The sequence below is a fragment of the Poecile atricapillus genome, chromosome W, assembly GCF_030490865.1.
Source record: "Poecile atricapillus isolate bPoeAtr1 chromosome W, bPoeAtr1.hap1, whole genome shotgun sequence".
NCBI classification, from domain to species: domain Eukaryota; kingdom Metazoa; phylum Chordata; class Aves; order Passeriformes; family Paridae; genus Poecile; species Poecile atricapillus.
In genome coordinates, this window is record NC_081288.1 from 105,420,686 (window position 1) to 105,437,687 (window position 17,002).

General features: G+C 42.9%; 1 protein-coding gene across 3 annotated transcripts in view; it reads left to right on the forward strand.

Moving 5' to 3' along the window:
- The window catches only part of LOC131591499 (DDB1- and CUL4-associated factor 12-like), a 58,567-nt gene continuing 41,565 nt past the window's right edge, over positions 1–17,002 (forward strand). For 2 of the 3 annotated variants that reach the window (XM_058862283.1, XM_058862282.1), the window contains exons 1-2: positions 1–134; positions 869–1,123. In XM_058862283.1, coding sequence (XP_058718266.1) covers positions 63–134; positions 869–1,123 — 327 coding nt within the window. In that variant the 5' untranslated portion in view covers positions 1–62. Of the gene's footprint in view, positions 135–245; positions 492–868; positions 1,124–17,002 lie in introns of those variants that run through there. The other variant, XM_058862284.1, reaches the window with a different exon arrangement.

Below are 17,002 nucleotides of genomic sequence, written 5' to 3' on the forward strand. Positions count from 1 at the left end.
CTTCTCCTCCTTCTCCTCCTTCTCCTCCTTCTCCTCCTTCTCCTCCTTCTCCTCCTTCTCCTATGGCCCGGAAAACAGTTAGCAGGAAGCGGAAAGCGGCGACGGCTGCCGCCGGGGGGCTCCAAGGGGAGCAGGTAGGCTGGGGGGCGGGAGCAGGTGTATGAGGGCAGAAGTCCACATGCTGGTGCCTGGGGTGACCCTGACTGGGGGTTGCCGTGTCCCGGTGCCCGGTTGAAGTAGGGGAAAAGGGCGGGGTCTTTCGGTGCCTGGGGAAGGTGTCCTGGGGGAAGGGAGATGGTGGGGAGGAGTAGTCCCGGCCTCGGTGGATGTCGGTGCGATACAGCAGGCAGCTTCCTCCCGTCCCTGTTCCCTGCCCCGGTGGCCCCGGGAGCTCTGTTTGGCCCGTAACCGCCGAGTCCCCGCCGTCCCAGAGCTGAGCGTTACTGCGAGGCGACCCCAGGCCGGGCCGGAGGAGGCCGATGAACGGCGCGGTCAGTATCAGATGGCCCCCGCGGTGTCACCTCCAAACCTGCCGAGCTCACGCTAGGAAGCTGTCGGGGTTACTTTTCCGCTTAAAATGCTTCTTGGCTTCCTCTTGTTTCTATAAGCTTTTGGTGTCCCAACGGACCCGAATCAGGGTGGATTGTTTTCAGTATTATGGCAGTTTTACTTCTTTAGCAAATATTTATGTTTAATTTTATGTTGCGGAAGGCTTTATCACAATTTCTGAGTTAATCTTCGTGTATGGTATTATATGCATAGTCTGGAAGGCTTCAGTATTTTGCTGAGAATATCTTTGAATTTAGAAGACTTGTGTCTTAAGTTTGTTCTAGTTGCTTTATCTAAGTTTAATGCTTCTTTTCCACAGTATGGGTGGGATCACTCAGTTCACAAAAGGAAAAGACTCCCCCGGGTGAAAAGGTCTGTGGTGTACTACCTGAAAGGTAGAGAGGTCAGGATGCAGAATGAGTCCAGTTATCACCGCTTGTTACATGGATATGCAGCCCAGCAGCTTCCCAGCCTCTTGAAGGAGAGAGAATTTCACCTTGGAATCCTTAATAAAGTATTTGCCTCCCAGTGGCTGAACCACCGGCAAGTGGTGTGTGGGACAAAATGCAACACAGTAAGTGTCACCTATCTTTTGCTTCTTGCTGTTAATTATTCTACCTCCAAATGACACTTACCATAATTGAAGTATGTAGATAGTCAAGGAATATATTAGGAAATAATTAGGTGTGGATTCCAATTTGTGCACAATTAATTTTGAATGAAGGTAATGCTTAACGATCACCCATTCTCATCTGAAAACATGGCACTATGCATATGGCCCAAAACCTGAACATGAGGCCTATACCTCATGCAGCATCTATCTAATCCACATAGAGCAATTTACATCTATTTGCAAGATGGCAAGCAACAGTAGGGTTTGATCTTTCTTCCTGTCCTGCAAATGTAAAGTTAATGAATGATGCTAGCTTTGCTAAATGGTAGCTAACATGCCTGTCAAAACTTGCTAGTAAGACTATTTTTATTGTGCTCAGTCTTTTACCATTTGGTTTTATGTATGGTTCTGTGCTACTGACTTGGGTCTGGAGCATCTCTCTTATGAGCAGAGACTTTGGGAGCTGGGCCTATTTAGTCTAGAGAAGAGAAGACTGAGAGGGGATCTCAATTAATGCAGATAAATATCTCAAAGGCAGGTGCCAGGAGGATGGTGCCAGACTCTTTTCAGTGATGCCCAGTGACAGTATGAGGAGCCATGGCCATAAACTAAAACACAAGAAGTTTCACCTCAACATGAGGAAGAACTTTACGTTGAGGGTAGCAGAGCACTGGAACAGGCTGTCCAGGGAGGGCATGGAGTCTTCCCTCTCTGGAGACATTCAAGACCCACCTGGACATGTTCCTGTGTCACCTGCTCTGGGTGACTGTGCCTTACCAGGAGGTTAGACTGGATGATCTCCAGAGGTTCCTTCCTGTCTGTTTAGGGACTTTTTGATTTGGGTTCTTTTTCCCTTTGAACTGAAGATTGATGAGAGGGAGGCGGTTTTTTCTCTCGTTCGGTCTCAGTTGTTTATTTTTTCTTATCAGCATTACAAGGTACAAGGAGCTATGTGCACTATGATAGAAAAGGGGTAAAATGGCTAACAAAGATCTTCTTCAAGGTCTTTTATATGTCCATTTACCCAATTAACAGATGCCAACCAAGCTATTTTTCTTAGTGACCCAATGACCCAACACCTGTGTGCTGCACTGTGACATTTTCTACCCAATCACCTACTACTACCCAAACACCCCTAGGAGAAGAACATGAAGAAGAAAGAAGAAGGACAAGAGACAACACCCTAAATCCTCCATCTTGTCTCCTGTTCTCTAAACTACTTTTTCACCCAGTGATTTAAGAAACTTTCTAATCTACACATTTACACATTTCCTATCTAACTTTAACATTTGTTTTCATGTATCACCATGAAAACATGCACATGAATTTCATATTATATGAAATTCAGTGTTTCTTTGAATCCTGGAACTAAATATTAAAAGCAAGGGCACACAGTCTGTATCTCAGACTCCAACACCTTCCAACCCTAATGATTCTGTGATTCTGTGACTTCAAAAAGTTGCTACAAAACTAAAAACTATGGTTAAACTCCAGATATTCTTCAGAGTAGCTAGAAATGTTCCAAGCTGAAAAAAAATAATTTCACATCTTCAGGATTATCCTTTGCTTTTCCGGTTTGTAATTTTTTTCCACTCAAAATCTGTTTTCAGTGTTTTAATAACTTCCCTTGCTTATGTACCTTTACATGCTTTAGCAAAATTTGAAATCTCTTCGGACTCTGTCATGTTTCAGAATTCACATTTTCAAAGCATCCCTTTATAGGAAAATATTAAAATAATGTCCTATGTGATTAATAAATGGAGGAGATCATACTTCTTAGGTAATGCTCTCTCTGCTAGAGTTAGTGGCCCAACTTCATTGGCTGAGGTTTCAATGTCATCTATGAATTTCTCATTGAATTAGTGCAAAATCCCAAACCTGTTCTTTGCAGGTTGGTTACTGCCACAGAAATGAATTGAGCATTGTAGAGAATGTATAGATTAAGCAGCTCTAAAACCTCAAAGTATATCACTAGGTGTGATTGTTTCTTTGCCTCAAGATTTTTTTTTATTTTTTTTTTTGCAAAAGCCACACTCAATGACTTGCAAGGGACAGTGTTTTTTGGTTTTGTTTGTTTTGTTTTTTAATTTCAGATATTCTGTTATTATTCATAATTACATAGCAGGAGGCTTTCATGCAGTAGCTCTTAAGAAGCAAGGCCTAGCTGTATAAACAAAACAGTCTTTTAACAGGAATTAAGTCTGGAATAGAATCTCTGCCTTCAGTTTCCATGTGTGTTCATTGCCTCTGTCTCAAGAGTATTTGGTTTTCTGTGAACTGCATGTGATACCCATGTCTGCCTTTAGAGTCTGGTAGTTTCTGTGCCAAGTATAGTGTGGGTGGTAGAGATGCCCTTTAGCAGGCAAAGTCTCTCACTTCTCCATCCTTTGTCATCTGCCAACATGTGCTGTCTCCCAACCTCCTGAAATTAAATGTGGAGGGCAAGACACAAAAACTGACAAATGTGATTTTGGCACTGAAAAAATTCAATTATATCAAAGTGTGTGCCCATTAGATAGTGCTTCAGAGTTTCACATCAAGATGGATTGATTGTGTGGTGTCCTGGGTGACTTTATGATATTGGTATTCCCAATCTCCTGCTTTATATATATATATATTAAGTTCTGCACCTTTAAGTTTAGCTTTGGGAGCTAGGGAAGTTGAAACTGCTGGAGGCTGATGGGAGTTTTTTCTCCTGACCAATAACTGGCGATTTCTGAGACTTGACAGTGTTTTTGACCATTGAAAAGTGAGATCAACCTGTGAACACCTACCTTAAGATGTAAGTCCGGGAATCTCTTGCTTTCTTTGATGTCCAGCTTCTGAAAAGGTAACAGGCTTCAGCTCAGCCCCCCCCCCCCCAGGCCAGACAAGGCAGCGGAGGGTGGGGGGGAACAGTGGAGCTGGCCGACCTGACTCGGTTTGCAGTTTCTGCTGCTGAACTGAAACCTGACACCATGAACATCTGCAGCTTGACCAAGACTTTAACTCTTTTAGTACCCGGATGAGACTTGCAGATTAATCCTTTTTTTCCCAGAGAGAGAGGAAGAGAGAGAGGGAGTGATCAACATGTAAGGAGACACCATAAAACTATCAAAGACAGTGAAGAAAATAATTAAGTTTAGAGGGGGAAGAGAAATAAGGAGATGCTTTAATAAGCTGAAATATTTTTCTGTTAAAGCTATGGAGATGGACAGTAGTGTTCTGAAAAAAAACCTCCTTTAATTCATGACAAAGTATATTGGGAGGAATGGAGTGTTTCAAAGTGTGGATTTTGAGCAAATGGTAAAGTGGTTGTGATACTGTGAGATGCTGGAACAGAGGGGAAGAAGTAATAGTTGAAGATTTGTGGCCTTTAAGAGGCAAAGAGAAAACTTCTGTTTCCGGAGGGGCTCACAAAAACAGATGAAGATAACTTTTGCTTTTTAATAACTCATCCTTAAAAATGACATCCCTAGATTCATTTGACCCATAACACACCTCAGAGTGATGTGAAATGGGTGGAAAGAACTGATGGCAGAATTTCCAGGCAGCTGACATCAGAGAAATAGAAAGCTATAACAGAAATAGTTTTCTTGTGAGAAACTCTGTAGATTAACAGAAGAAGACTTCTTTTTCTCTACAAAGACTGATGAAAGGACTATAGCAAGAATTGGGACTGTTTTAACCACCAAAGTTTTTTTTTGTCTCTGTTGTCATGTGAACAAGGGAATGGTTGGGTAGTTGGGGGAAAAAAGGGTTTCTGGAGGTTTTATTCTGGTTTCTTATTCTTGTAGTTTTTGTTAATAAACTTTCTTTGTTCCTTTTAAGCTTTAAGCCTGTTTTGCTCTTGTTCTAATCCACATCTCACAGCAAGAAATAAGTAAGTTTTCTAGTGATTTTTTTAGTTACTGCTTTAAAACCACGACATGTGGTCTTGTCTCTGGAAATGTAGTTCAGTCAGTCAACTTGTTACCAAATCTCGGAAAACTGAAATGAGACTCCTTAACACCAGCTTTTTATGTTAAAGAGGGCATCATTTATTCATGCACCTGGAAGGGCATGGGGGATCACTCCTTCCTAACATGCCCATTGATTTCTACAAACATGTTGCTAATATACAGTTACTGTAGGTCTCTATGTTCCGTACAAAATTTTCCACTCAGACCCTTTTGCCTTTGTTCCCTTAGTAACACAATCTTCTCGGTTATCATTCTTTTTGCCAGCAATATCCTTGTTACATCTTCTCTCCTTAGAGCGGTCAGTGTCAGAGGGTCAGAGTGACCAGACATAACGTCTTCACTTCTGTTCTTGCCTTGAGTTTCTCTCCCACAGCTTTCACTCTACCAGGGCCAAGAGGTCTGCGGTGCTACCCAGCTCAGCTCCTGTAGCTGTCTACCACTGCTCACTTCTTAGATGTTTCTTTATATCTTGGATTGTTTCTCTGCACTCTTTCAAGTAGGACGTGTGAAGCCATTACCCACTTGCGTTGCCTGTACAGCACAACCTGTAGGTAGGTTTTGTGCTAAGATTAGTGCATGTTCTGATCTCCACCAGAAAGCAGACATACTAGTTTGATATCTTAGTCTTTAGAGTCCATGTTTCTTTTGGGCTTGGCATGTTATCAGTAAATATGTATTGCTGCAGAACAGAAGCCAAGCATTCTATTAACACAGAAAAAAGAGATGTTTATAATCTAAATAAAAGTAAAGACTGGGAAAAATCAAACACTGCTACTCAGTGTGACCAGTGGGGGTATTGGTATAATGACACTAAGCATTGTCTTGCTTCTGTTGTTAGCAAAAAGCAAATCTGAAGGAAAACAATAATATTATTTTCCAGCTTGGCTGAGGGTGAAATTTTTGTCTGAAGTTGTACTTTTGCAGAATAGGATGTCCCCACCTGCTCATTCTTGCTGGCAGCGATGTGTGCATGGCTGGGGAATCTGCTGGATCAGCTTGCTGCTTTGTGTGCAGATGGGCTTTCTTGTAGGGTTAGTTTTACTGAGGCAGATATGATGCAGCTGATCTTGCAGCTACCTGAGGACTAGTTGCTGTCATAAGGGTTGTGAAACTGTTAGGGTGGATGAGGAAGAGGCAAGTGGATTCTTAAAGATTGGCTTAAGCCAATTGTGAAACTTCATCACGGATGATTATCTCTTAGTTACTCATTTTTTAGCAGGGCAATTTGTTTATCTTGGGTTTCTTTCAAATGTTAATATTAAATGACAAGAACATGCCTGTGATTTCTGAGAGCAGTATGTGAAGAGCTGGGACACAGAGCATGTCAGGTACTTCTTGTGTGAGGAATAAGCAGTCTCTTTCATGCATGTTCTTTGTTTTGTAAATCTATGTCCATCCTGCTTTCATAATAAAAAAGTGCTGTAGCTCAAGGTAGCACCCTTGTTTGGTTGATTTGTATGATCAACTAAAAGATAGGGCTGCCTGTTCATCTGCTGTTCTGTGTGCAGGGGCAGTAACAGAGGACACGAGTCTAAAATGCTGCCTTGAAATGACATTTAATAGGCCTGGGGTTTAATTTTGCTGCATAAAGTCAATGCTTTCAGTTAAAGATTGTCATGGGTTAGCTTCACCTTTAAGACCGAGTAAAAAAAAAGGGGAAGTTGAAGCTACTGGTGACTGATGGGAGTTTTTCTTCCTGACCAATTATCAGTCATTTTCAAGAATTGACAGCAGATCTGACCATTAAAAAGTGAATTCAACTTGTAAACACCCCCTTAAGAAGTACACTCAGAGCTCTCTCGTTCTCTTTTGTTTCCGGCTCTGGAGAGGTAACAAGCTCTGTCTTGGCTTTCTCTCCCCCCCCCCCTCCCAGGCCCGGGACAAGGCCGCAGGGAGGGGGGGGAAGGAGAGAAAAGCAGAGTTTAGCAGTTTAGTTTAGTTTTCAAGGTCTGCTGCTAGACTGAAACTTGACACTATGAACTTTTGTAGCTTTCTTCTTTTAATTCCTTTACTACCTAGATAAACAACAGATTACTCCTTTTTCTTAGAACAGACAAAGAAAGAGAGACAATTAACATGTAAGACATAAAACTACCAAAAACAGTGAAGAAAAGAGTTAAGTTTAAATAAGAAAGAGAGAAAAAGGAGATGCTTGTTGCTGAAAAGTCTTTCTGTTACAGCTATGGAGATGGACAGTAGTTTAAAGACTCCTTTAATTCATGACTAGAGTATGGGAGGAATAGAGTATTCAAAGTGTGGACTTTAAAGAAAAGAAGAGTAGTTATAATACTGTGAGTTGCTGGAACTTTCGAGTGAAGATTTTAAAGCCTTAAAGGAGCCAAAGAGATGGCTGTTTTCCAGGAAGGCTCACAGAAACAACTGAAGAAAATTTCTACCTTTGAATCACTTATCCTTAAAAATAACATCCCTAGATTCAATTTGACCCATTGCACACCTCAGAATAGTGTGAGATGGGAGGAGTGGACTCTAGAAACTCCATGGATTAGCAGGAAGAGACTTCTGTTTCTCTACAGGGACTGATGAGAAGACTCTAGAAATTGAGACTGTTTTTAACCACCAAGATTGTAAAACTATTTTTTTTTGTCTCTATGTTGTTATGTGTACAAAGAAATAGTCAAGTAGTGAAAAGAAAAAGAGTTTTCTGAAAGTTTATTTTGGTATTCTTATTCTAATAGTCTGTTAATAAACTGTCTTTATTCCTTTTAAGTTTTTAAGCCTATTTTGCTCTTATTTTAATCCATATCTCACAACAAAAAATAAGTAATTTTTGTTACTAGTTTAAAACCACAACAAAGATGCATGGGAAAGGCACTTATATTTAATTAATTGGTAACTTTGTTTGGTTCCTGTTTCTCCCCTCCCCCAAACTGTTGTCTCTGAAAGGCAGGTCATAAAATGGAAGTATAATTGATAAAAAAACCTGGCAAACTGTTCTGATCACAGTATTGTATATAAATTAAGGATGGATTTTCCAGTTCAGACTCTGGTTGATAGATACTTGATTCCTTGCCACAGTCTTTACTTTTGTCAAATTGATTAATGAAGTTCCTTAGTCAATGAAGCAGTGCAGTTTCTTGATTAACTTGATTGTAAGCAGTTTGAAAAGGGGACAGCTGCGGTGTTGCCTTTTTCCCAACCTGGAAATGAAACTCAAGATAATTTTAGTAAGGAGGTAATATAAAAGGGCAGATCTTTATTTGAAGTCCTTCAGAGGCAGTTATGGAAAGATGTCCACAAAAGCCCACCCCTCCCAGGGATGAGTACATATTTATAGGTTTTAGGAAATTAGCATAATTGATAAAAAGCACCAATTAGGAGGACAAGTGGTGATTCAATTTCCCCCCAGGTTAAGCACCTTCTCTGGAGTCCCCCCCTTGGCATCAGCTGTACTTTGTCCATGAGAATGTATCTTCAAGAGTTGTTCTCAGCCTTGGTTCCCAGGAAGAACAAAGATAGCATAGAGGCCTTGTACCCCCCAGGGCTTGGAGCTCTGGAATTTGTTTTGTCTTTCTGCCTAGGGAAATGCCATGGAAAAGTACTGGGGAAAATAGTCACTAATACAATAGGCTACAGAGCTACAAATATATGTGCAAAGAATACAGGAAACATATAAAAGAAAAAAGGCAAAACCCAAATGGCATCAGCAGAATAATTGTATGGGGACCTGTTGTGGTTTGACACTGGCCAAACACCAGGCACCCTTGAAAGTCACTCATTCACCCTCCCCTGCCACATCTGGGCAGAGGAGAGAAAATTTAACAAAGGGTTCATGAATTGATATAAGGACCAGGAGAAAACACTCCAAGGGCAAAATAGGCTCAACTTAAAGTTGCAAAGTGAATTTATTACTAACAGAGTCAGAGGAGGATAATGAGAAGTAAAATAAGCCCTTAAAACACCTTTTTCCCCCAGCCCCTCCCTTCCTCCTACTGACAGTGCAGGGAGATGGGGGGTGGGGGTTCTGGTAAGTTTGTCACCTGAGGATTTTCTTCTGCTGCTCAGGGAGAGGAGTCCTTCCCCTGTGAAGCCATGGGGTCCTTCCCACGGGAGACAGTTCTCTGTGAACTTCTCTGGCATGGGTCCACTCTCACAAGCAGCAGTCCTCCCAAAACTGCTGCAACGTGAGTCCCTCCCACAGGCAAATAGTCCTCCCAAAACTGCTGCAGCATGGGTCACTATTCCACAGAGTGCAGCCCTCCAAGGACAGGCTGCTCCAGCCTGGAAGCAGGAGCCCTCTCTCTCCATCGGGTCTTCTGCTGGATCACAGCCTTGTCCAGGCATCCACCCCCTCCGGCATGGGCACCTCCCCCACAGGCTGTGGGTGGATCTCTGCATCCCCCGTGGACCCATGGGCTGCAGGGCGACAGCCTGCTTCACCATGGTCTTCACCACAGCCTGCAGAGGAATCTTGGCTCTGGTGCATGGAGCACTTCCTCCCCCTCCTTCTTCACTGACCTTTGTGTCGCCATATTGTTTTCCTTCACATGTTCTCACCTCCTCTTCTCTGACTAGAAAAAAAACTATCATGCCCACTTTGTTTTGATTTTCTTCTTAAATATGTCCTCACAGAGGCACTACCACCATCTCTAATTGGCCTGGCCTTGGCTAGCAGCATGTCCTTCTTCAGAGCCATCAGGGATTGGCTCTGCTGGACATGGTAGAAGCTTCCAGCAGCTTCTCACGGAAGCCATCTCTGTGCCCCCCCCCCGCTACCAAAAACCAGGCCGAGCAAAACCAGTGGTCTTCAGATCTTCTGCATTCCCAACTCCAAAACCCCAGGGGTCAACCTTGAGTCTCCCCTGGTACTTTCTGCCAGTGGCTCCAGGAAGGATCATTCTTCCCCACCTGTGGTGTAGAGCACATTTTTTACATATTGCCCTGTCCTGACTGGCTCAAGGGCCATGACAGCATGAACTGTCTCATGTTTGATTTGATCAAAGGCTTTTCATTGCTCAGGGCCCCATTGGAAATAATTATTCTTCCTGGTTACTTGATAGGGAAATCTTATTATAATTTGGATATACTTTCTCCAAAATCCTGCAATGCCTCAGAAAGCTTGTGTTTCTTTCTTGTGAGTTGGTGGAGACATTACTGTTTTTTTGTTGAACACATCCACTGGTATCTGGCAATGCCCATCTTGCTATTTTATTCCTAAAGCCTGGATCTCTTGGGCAGATCCCTTGACCTTACTTTGTTTTATGGCCGAACAAGCTTTCAGAAGGATTTGGACTATTTTCTTACCTGTCTCAAAAACTTCTAATGTATTGCTCCACACGACTTCATCAATGTATTACAGGCGTTTCAGAGCTTCATCCTTTTCCAGTGCAGTGTGGATCAGTCTATGGCAGACAGTAGGGCTGTTTCCACCCCTGGGCAGCTGGTTCCAGGTGTACTGGATGCCCCTCCAAGTCAAAGCAAACTGTGGCCTGCATTCTGCTGCCAGAGGGATTGAGAAAGATGCACTGGTGATAGTAGTTGTGACACCACTTGGCTGCCTTTGACTCCAGCTCATATTGAAGTTCCAGCATGGCAGCACTCAGTAATGGTGTGACATCGTTCAGGCCACAATTATCTACTGTCAGTCTCCATTCTCCATTAGACTTTCGCGCTGGCTAAATGGGGCTATTAAAGGGTGAGTGGGTCCTGCTGATCACTCCTTGGCTCTCCAGCTGGCAAATCAGCTTATGGATTGGAATCAGGGAGTCAGTTATTGCAATTTTGCTGCTAGTTCACTGTTGTGGTAGCGATCTGCACCTGCTGTTCTTCAACCTTCAGTAACCCCACAACTAAAGAGTTCTCCAAGAGACTGGGCAGGGTTGACAACTGATAACTTTCCTCTGTCTCCAGGGCAGCTATACCAAAAGCCCACTGGTACCCTTTTGGATCCTTGAAATACCCTCTCCTGAGACAATCTATGCCAAGGATGCACAGAGCCTCTGGGCCAGTCACAGTGGGGTGCTTTTGCCATTCATTCCCAGTCAGGATGATTTCAGCCTCCAATAGAGTCAGGTGTTATGATCCCTCTGTCACTCTAGAAATGCAAATGGGTTCTGCCCCTCTATAGCTTGATTTCATTAGGATACACTGTGCACTGGTATGTACTAGAGCCTTGTACCCCTGTGGGTCTGATATGCCAGGCCATTGGATCTAAAAGTCCAGTAAACCCAGTTGTTCTTCTTTTCCACCTGGCTGGAGGCAGGGCTTCTCTAGTTCTGGTCATAGGATTCTCTACTTGTAGAAATGGATTAGAATTTTCTTCTGTAGGATCAGGAGTAAGATCAGTCCTTCCATTCCACCTGAGAAACTTCCCCACTGTAGCTTGAAGCAGCAGCTTTCCTGCAAGAATCCTCTTTTGTGATTGTTTTTCCCTGCAGTTCCTCTACCCATGCCTCTAGGACTGAGGTAGGTTTTCCATTCTATTTCCTCGTGCCCTCTCTGTGGTCCCGCAGGCAAAACCACAGGGTACCCCATGATATGTATCTTCTATATCCTCTCTTTTGAGCAAGAGGATGCTTAATGTTAATAGCTGAGATGCTGGTCCCTACAGGTGTTAGAGTAGGGCATATCCTCTTTGAGTTGCTGGAACTCCCAGGACAGTTTTTCTGCAGCTGAGATGAGAGAGGAAGAGAGATTGTCTTTATATTCCCAGACCTGGTGTTGTGGGTTTGGGTTCTTCAGGGAAATTTTTTCCCATCTGAATGGAGGACCCTGTGAGGGGAGGGGATTTCCCGGGAAACAGCAGAATAGGCAGTTGGAACAACCATCAGGGACTCCAAAAATATCCTATGACTCATAGGACTACATCATTCCATTGTGAAACTCCCTGTCCCGGAAGAGGTACCACCTGAACCTGACTGCATATAATCTCGAGGTTTGGGGGCTTGGGACACCACCACCACCACTGGACAGCTCCAGAGGAGGACCCAAACTTCCACAGGAGGACCAGACCTTCCATAGGACCACTGCTTTCAACAAGACTGTCTATGGAAAATCACACTATGAAAAGCCAGTGTCCATAAAGGAGACAGAGGAGTCCTTCAACTTTATTCAAATAAAGGAAGAGAGGCCACTGGGGCACACCACTGTGGGGGTTTCCTCTCACGGGGTTTTGGAAGGTGCCACCTCCTTTTATCCTAGACTCCTGGCCACATGTTGCCCTCTTCCTTTCCCCACTGGCTGAGGTACTAGAAAGGTACAGCCTTCCTGATCCGCCTACCACATACCCCCCCCTCGAACCTGTCATTTTACCCCTAAGTTCAGAAGTTCAGCCTTGTGCAGACCCCACTTGTCTATTTCAGGAGCTAAGCTGTCTGGGCCCTGTAATGAACCTGCTGCCCAAAGTTAGTAGAGACATTAAGACCCATTTCAAAGACATTAATACCTGTACCTTTTCTCTAAAAAATCCTTTTTCTCTGATTCTGCTGCATTTCTTCTGTATTTTTCTTTCTCTTCCTGGATTTCTCAGCCTCCTTTGGACTGAATTCTTTTGGGATCCTCCCTCGTAGGGAGCTCTGCTTATCTCAGTTCTCTAGTTTTGAAGAAAACTCCTGAGATCGTTAGAATCTTGCTTCTCATGTTTATTAGAAGGTCATCACAAAACTTGACAGGTCTCTCCAGACTAACTGCATGAGGTTATATCTTTGCAATTTGTTACATTTCTTTCTTCTGATGGTACAACAAGGCCTTGTGGCTCACTTTGTGTCTGATGTACAAAATGGCCCCGAACTGCACAGTTCTTTTATCTTTATTACCTATTTTTACCCAATTAACAATAGACACGTATATTATTTTTCTTAATGACCCAATAACTCTTCACCTATGTGCTGCACTGTGGCATTTTCTAACCAATTACTTACTATTACCCAAAAACCTCTAGGAGAAGAACATGAAGAAGAAAGAAGGGACAAGAGACAACACCTTAAATCCTCCATCTTGTCTCCTGTTCTCTAAACTAACTTTTTCACCCTGTGACTTAAGAAAACTTTGTAATCTACACACTTACACTTTTAGCTTTTTCTAACTTTTACAGTTGTTTTCATGTATCACCATGAAAACATGCTCATGAATTTCATATTATATGAAATTCAGTGTTTTTCTGGATCTTAGAACTAAGTATCAGAAACAAGGGCATACACTCTGTATCCCAGACTCCAACATCACCCATACCTTCACCCATAGAATTGTTTATAAAGACATTAGCACACATCTTCCCTATCATGCACTTCTTCAGGGGTGAGGTTCAAAAACATTGGAGGTGCCCACTGTCCTAGGCACTTGCCTATACTATCCTGCACACCCCATCGCTCAGAACTATTCAGCTTCAAGGCAAATCTCTGGGTGATGTTCTTAAATAGTTGTTTAATCTGAAACAAGACCTGAATTATATGCAGCAACATGCTGGCTCCTAGTAAAAGGGTCAGGTTGGTTAAAAGGGTATTGTGAAAAACGAGGTTCACTCTCCTGGTAAAATTTAAAAGTTTGATAGAAGACAATAGGAGACAAAGATAATAAAGCAAAGTTTAGCTGCCAGCTGCTTAACATTCAGCCAAGAGCACACCTGCTATTTCGGAGACACCCTTTACATACCTTTTCTATTGCATTAACCTATTGCATATTCATAAACAATTATACATATTTAAACTTTTCCCCAAACTAGTGTTCCAAGAACTGTTTTGCATGGCTCCTTGTTGCTGTTGGAGCAGACATGACATAAAGCAGCTCTTTAAGAAACTTCCTCTAAGTTTTTTTATTGTGCTCATACATAGTGTTTTTATACCCTTCTGACCTCATAGTGCACCCCATCTCATTGGCCATCATCACACCACCCCTCAAGTCCATTGACGGAAGCACTGTTTTGGGAAAGCATCCCTAAAAATCAAAATTTCAGATAAATCCTGTTTTTCTATGGTGTTTTTCGCAGCACAGATGTTCTTTGTTTTCTTCTACCTTTATCTTCTTTCTCTTCTTCTCACGGTCACACAGGAATCCTGCTGGCTTCTTTCTGTCGACTCTTTCATCTGACCCCCAGCCCACTGTGGGCCCTCTCCACAGCTCCTCCTTTTTTTTGTATTCGAGTGACAAACACAGCTGCCAAGGATTTTTGCAGGGCCCTTTGCAGAAATCCAGGCAGACAAGGGAGATACAAAACAGCAATTATAATCACCAGCAAAATTAACAATCCAATTCTTAACCATGCTTTCAACCATCCAGTGATGCCCTACCCTACAAAAAAGCTACTTAACCATCCCCATTATTCATCCACTCATAAGTGAATAACTCTTTCTTTAAAATCTAAAACACTCCTGTGACTTAATTTGCTACAGTCTGATAAATTCACGAACACAGCATATCCTGATGTATGGTCTTAGTCAGTGTCATCCACACACTCTGTTTCGGCTGTAGGACCATCCATCCTGTTCCCTCTTGCACGCTCCAGGTAAGGCTTAATACAGTGAGCAGGAACCCAATGAGGGCCATTGTCTGTCGAAACACAAGCATATCCTCTTCCCCAAGTTATTAATTCCATTGGACCAATCCACACTCCAGTAAGTAAATCCTTAACCCACACCTTAATATTTCTATGAAAGTCTGGTTGTTTAGAATTCAGAGAGGGAAAATGATAGAAAATTCGAAACAACTGTGAATCAGGCAAGGGACTGTGGTTGTTTATAAGCACTAGCTAAAAATCACCAGAATACTTACTTATTTTTTGCTGTGAGATATGGATTAAGAGAAGGGCAAAACAGGCTCAAAACTTAAAAGGAATAAAGAAAGTTTGTTAATAGAACTACAAGAATAAGAAACCAGAATAAAACCTCCAGAAACTTTTCCTCCCCACCACCCAACTTTTCTCTTACCCAACTGACAACACAGAGATAAAACTTGGGATGTTAAAGCAGTACCAACTATGCAATAATCTTTTAATCAGTCTTTGTAGAGAGAGGTTTTCTCTTGTCATTCCATGGAGAGTTCTCCACAAGAAAACAGTTTTCTCATGGCTCTTCGGTCCCATGATTGGCAGCTGCCCGAAAAAAACCAACTCTGCCATCATGCTCTCCTCCCATTTTCACACTACCCTTAGATGTGTTCATGGGCCATGAACTCAAGGGGTATTATTTTAAGGATGTTATTCAAAGGAAAAGGTTCTCTTCATCTGTCTCTGTGATCATCTCTGGGAGCAGAGGTTTTCTCCCTGGGGGCCAAGGGTCTTCGTCAACTCTCACTTCTCTCTCTCTGTTCCAGCATCTCATGGGATCACAGGTACTCCACCATTTGCTTAGCTCATCAATGGATACCTTTGCTCAGATTCACAGTCTGAATAGGTCATTCCCCCTAATATTCTTTTCATGAATTAAAGGAGTTATTCAGAACATTATTGTCCATCTCCATGGCTTTACCAAAAGGATATTTCAGCTTACTAAAGAATCTCCTCATTCTCCTTCCATCTTAGGCTTCACTTTTTTTCTCTTACTGACCTTCATGTTTCATGTTGTCTCTTTAGATGTTGATCACTCTTGCTTTCCTCTCTCTAGAAAGGGATTAAATCTGCAGGTCTCATCTGGGTTGTGAAAGGGTTAAAATCTGGCCCAAGCCACAGCAGGTATTCGTGCTGTCGGATTTCAGCTCGGCAGCACTGGAAAGCAGCGGATGGTTTTCGGCTTGGAGCTGTCTGTGTGGGCCGTGGGGGCAAGCAATGGTGGCCCGGCCCAGCCTAGGGCTGGGAGCCACAAGAGAGACTAGCCCAGCCTGGGGCTGGGGGAAAACCTGCAGTCTCCATCCCCTGCCTGGGAGCTGCTGGAGTCTGGCTCAGCCCCCTCCCTGACTCGAACTTCTCGAGTGGCCCGGCTAGCTCAGTGATGAGGTTTCTCTTCACTCGGGTTTCGAGCCAGCATATGTTTGTGGGGTTCACTGATTTTCTTCAAGAATTCAAGTCTATAGAGCGAGTAAAGAAATCGGGGGGGGACTCTCTGGTTTGCATTCCACAGTTTATTTCTGTGAAGGGGAATCCAAAGGACAAGAGACAAAGGATTTGGGGTCTGGGGGGTCTCTTTTAACAGGGTTTCTCAGAGGGAGGGAACATCATAGAGAGAACCTGTCGCCCTGAAAACTCAGCTTCTGAGCTTGCTAACATAGTTTTCTAAAGACTTTCCCAGGACAGTAACTGTAAACATAGATATGTGTACATTCTTTCTGTTACACATCTTGTGATAGACATCTCTCATGGCCAGTGCTGTGAGAAAGTGTTATCCTGACCACCCAATCCCTGGCTGTGGTCAGGAGCCTATAAATCCTGGAGGGAAAAATAAACCTCTCTCTTCTCTTCACCACACCTCGACCTGTGTCCGTGTGATCTATTCATCTTCAGCGGCAACAAGAACCAATTATTTTTCTCAGTTAGTACATCTTACAAACTTTCTACAAATCAAGGTTAGACACACCAAGATAAGAAATAACTATTGAGAGACCGCCAGCTATTCACCAGTCTTCACAGAAGTAATTGTGAACGCCGTTTATTTCTATCTTTAGCACACCTTTTATAGGGTTCTACAGGGTCTGCAGGCAGAGTAAGCTACTATTGGCTAACACACACAGTTTACATTTTTTCTCCTACACACAAGGATATTGTTTTGCTTTACTCTCTCTTCTGCATGAAGGTTTCAAGGACTTTAGCCCTTAATATCATGACTTATTTCAAAGGCTGGTTTGTGCATACAGGCCTTTACTAATATATAAAATATATCAACAAATAACAGACACCAACTTCTTCAAATGCCCACAAAGGTGTAGGAGTATTCTCCGAAGAGGGGCAGAGGGGGAGAGGGGGGGAGGCTGGTTTCCTGGCAACATAGGGGGGAAAGAAAGGGAAGGGAAGGTAGGC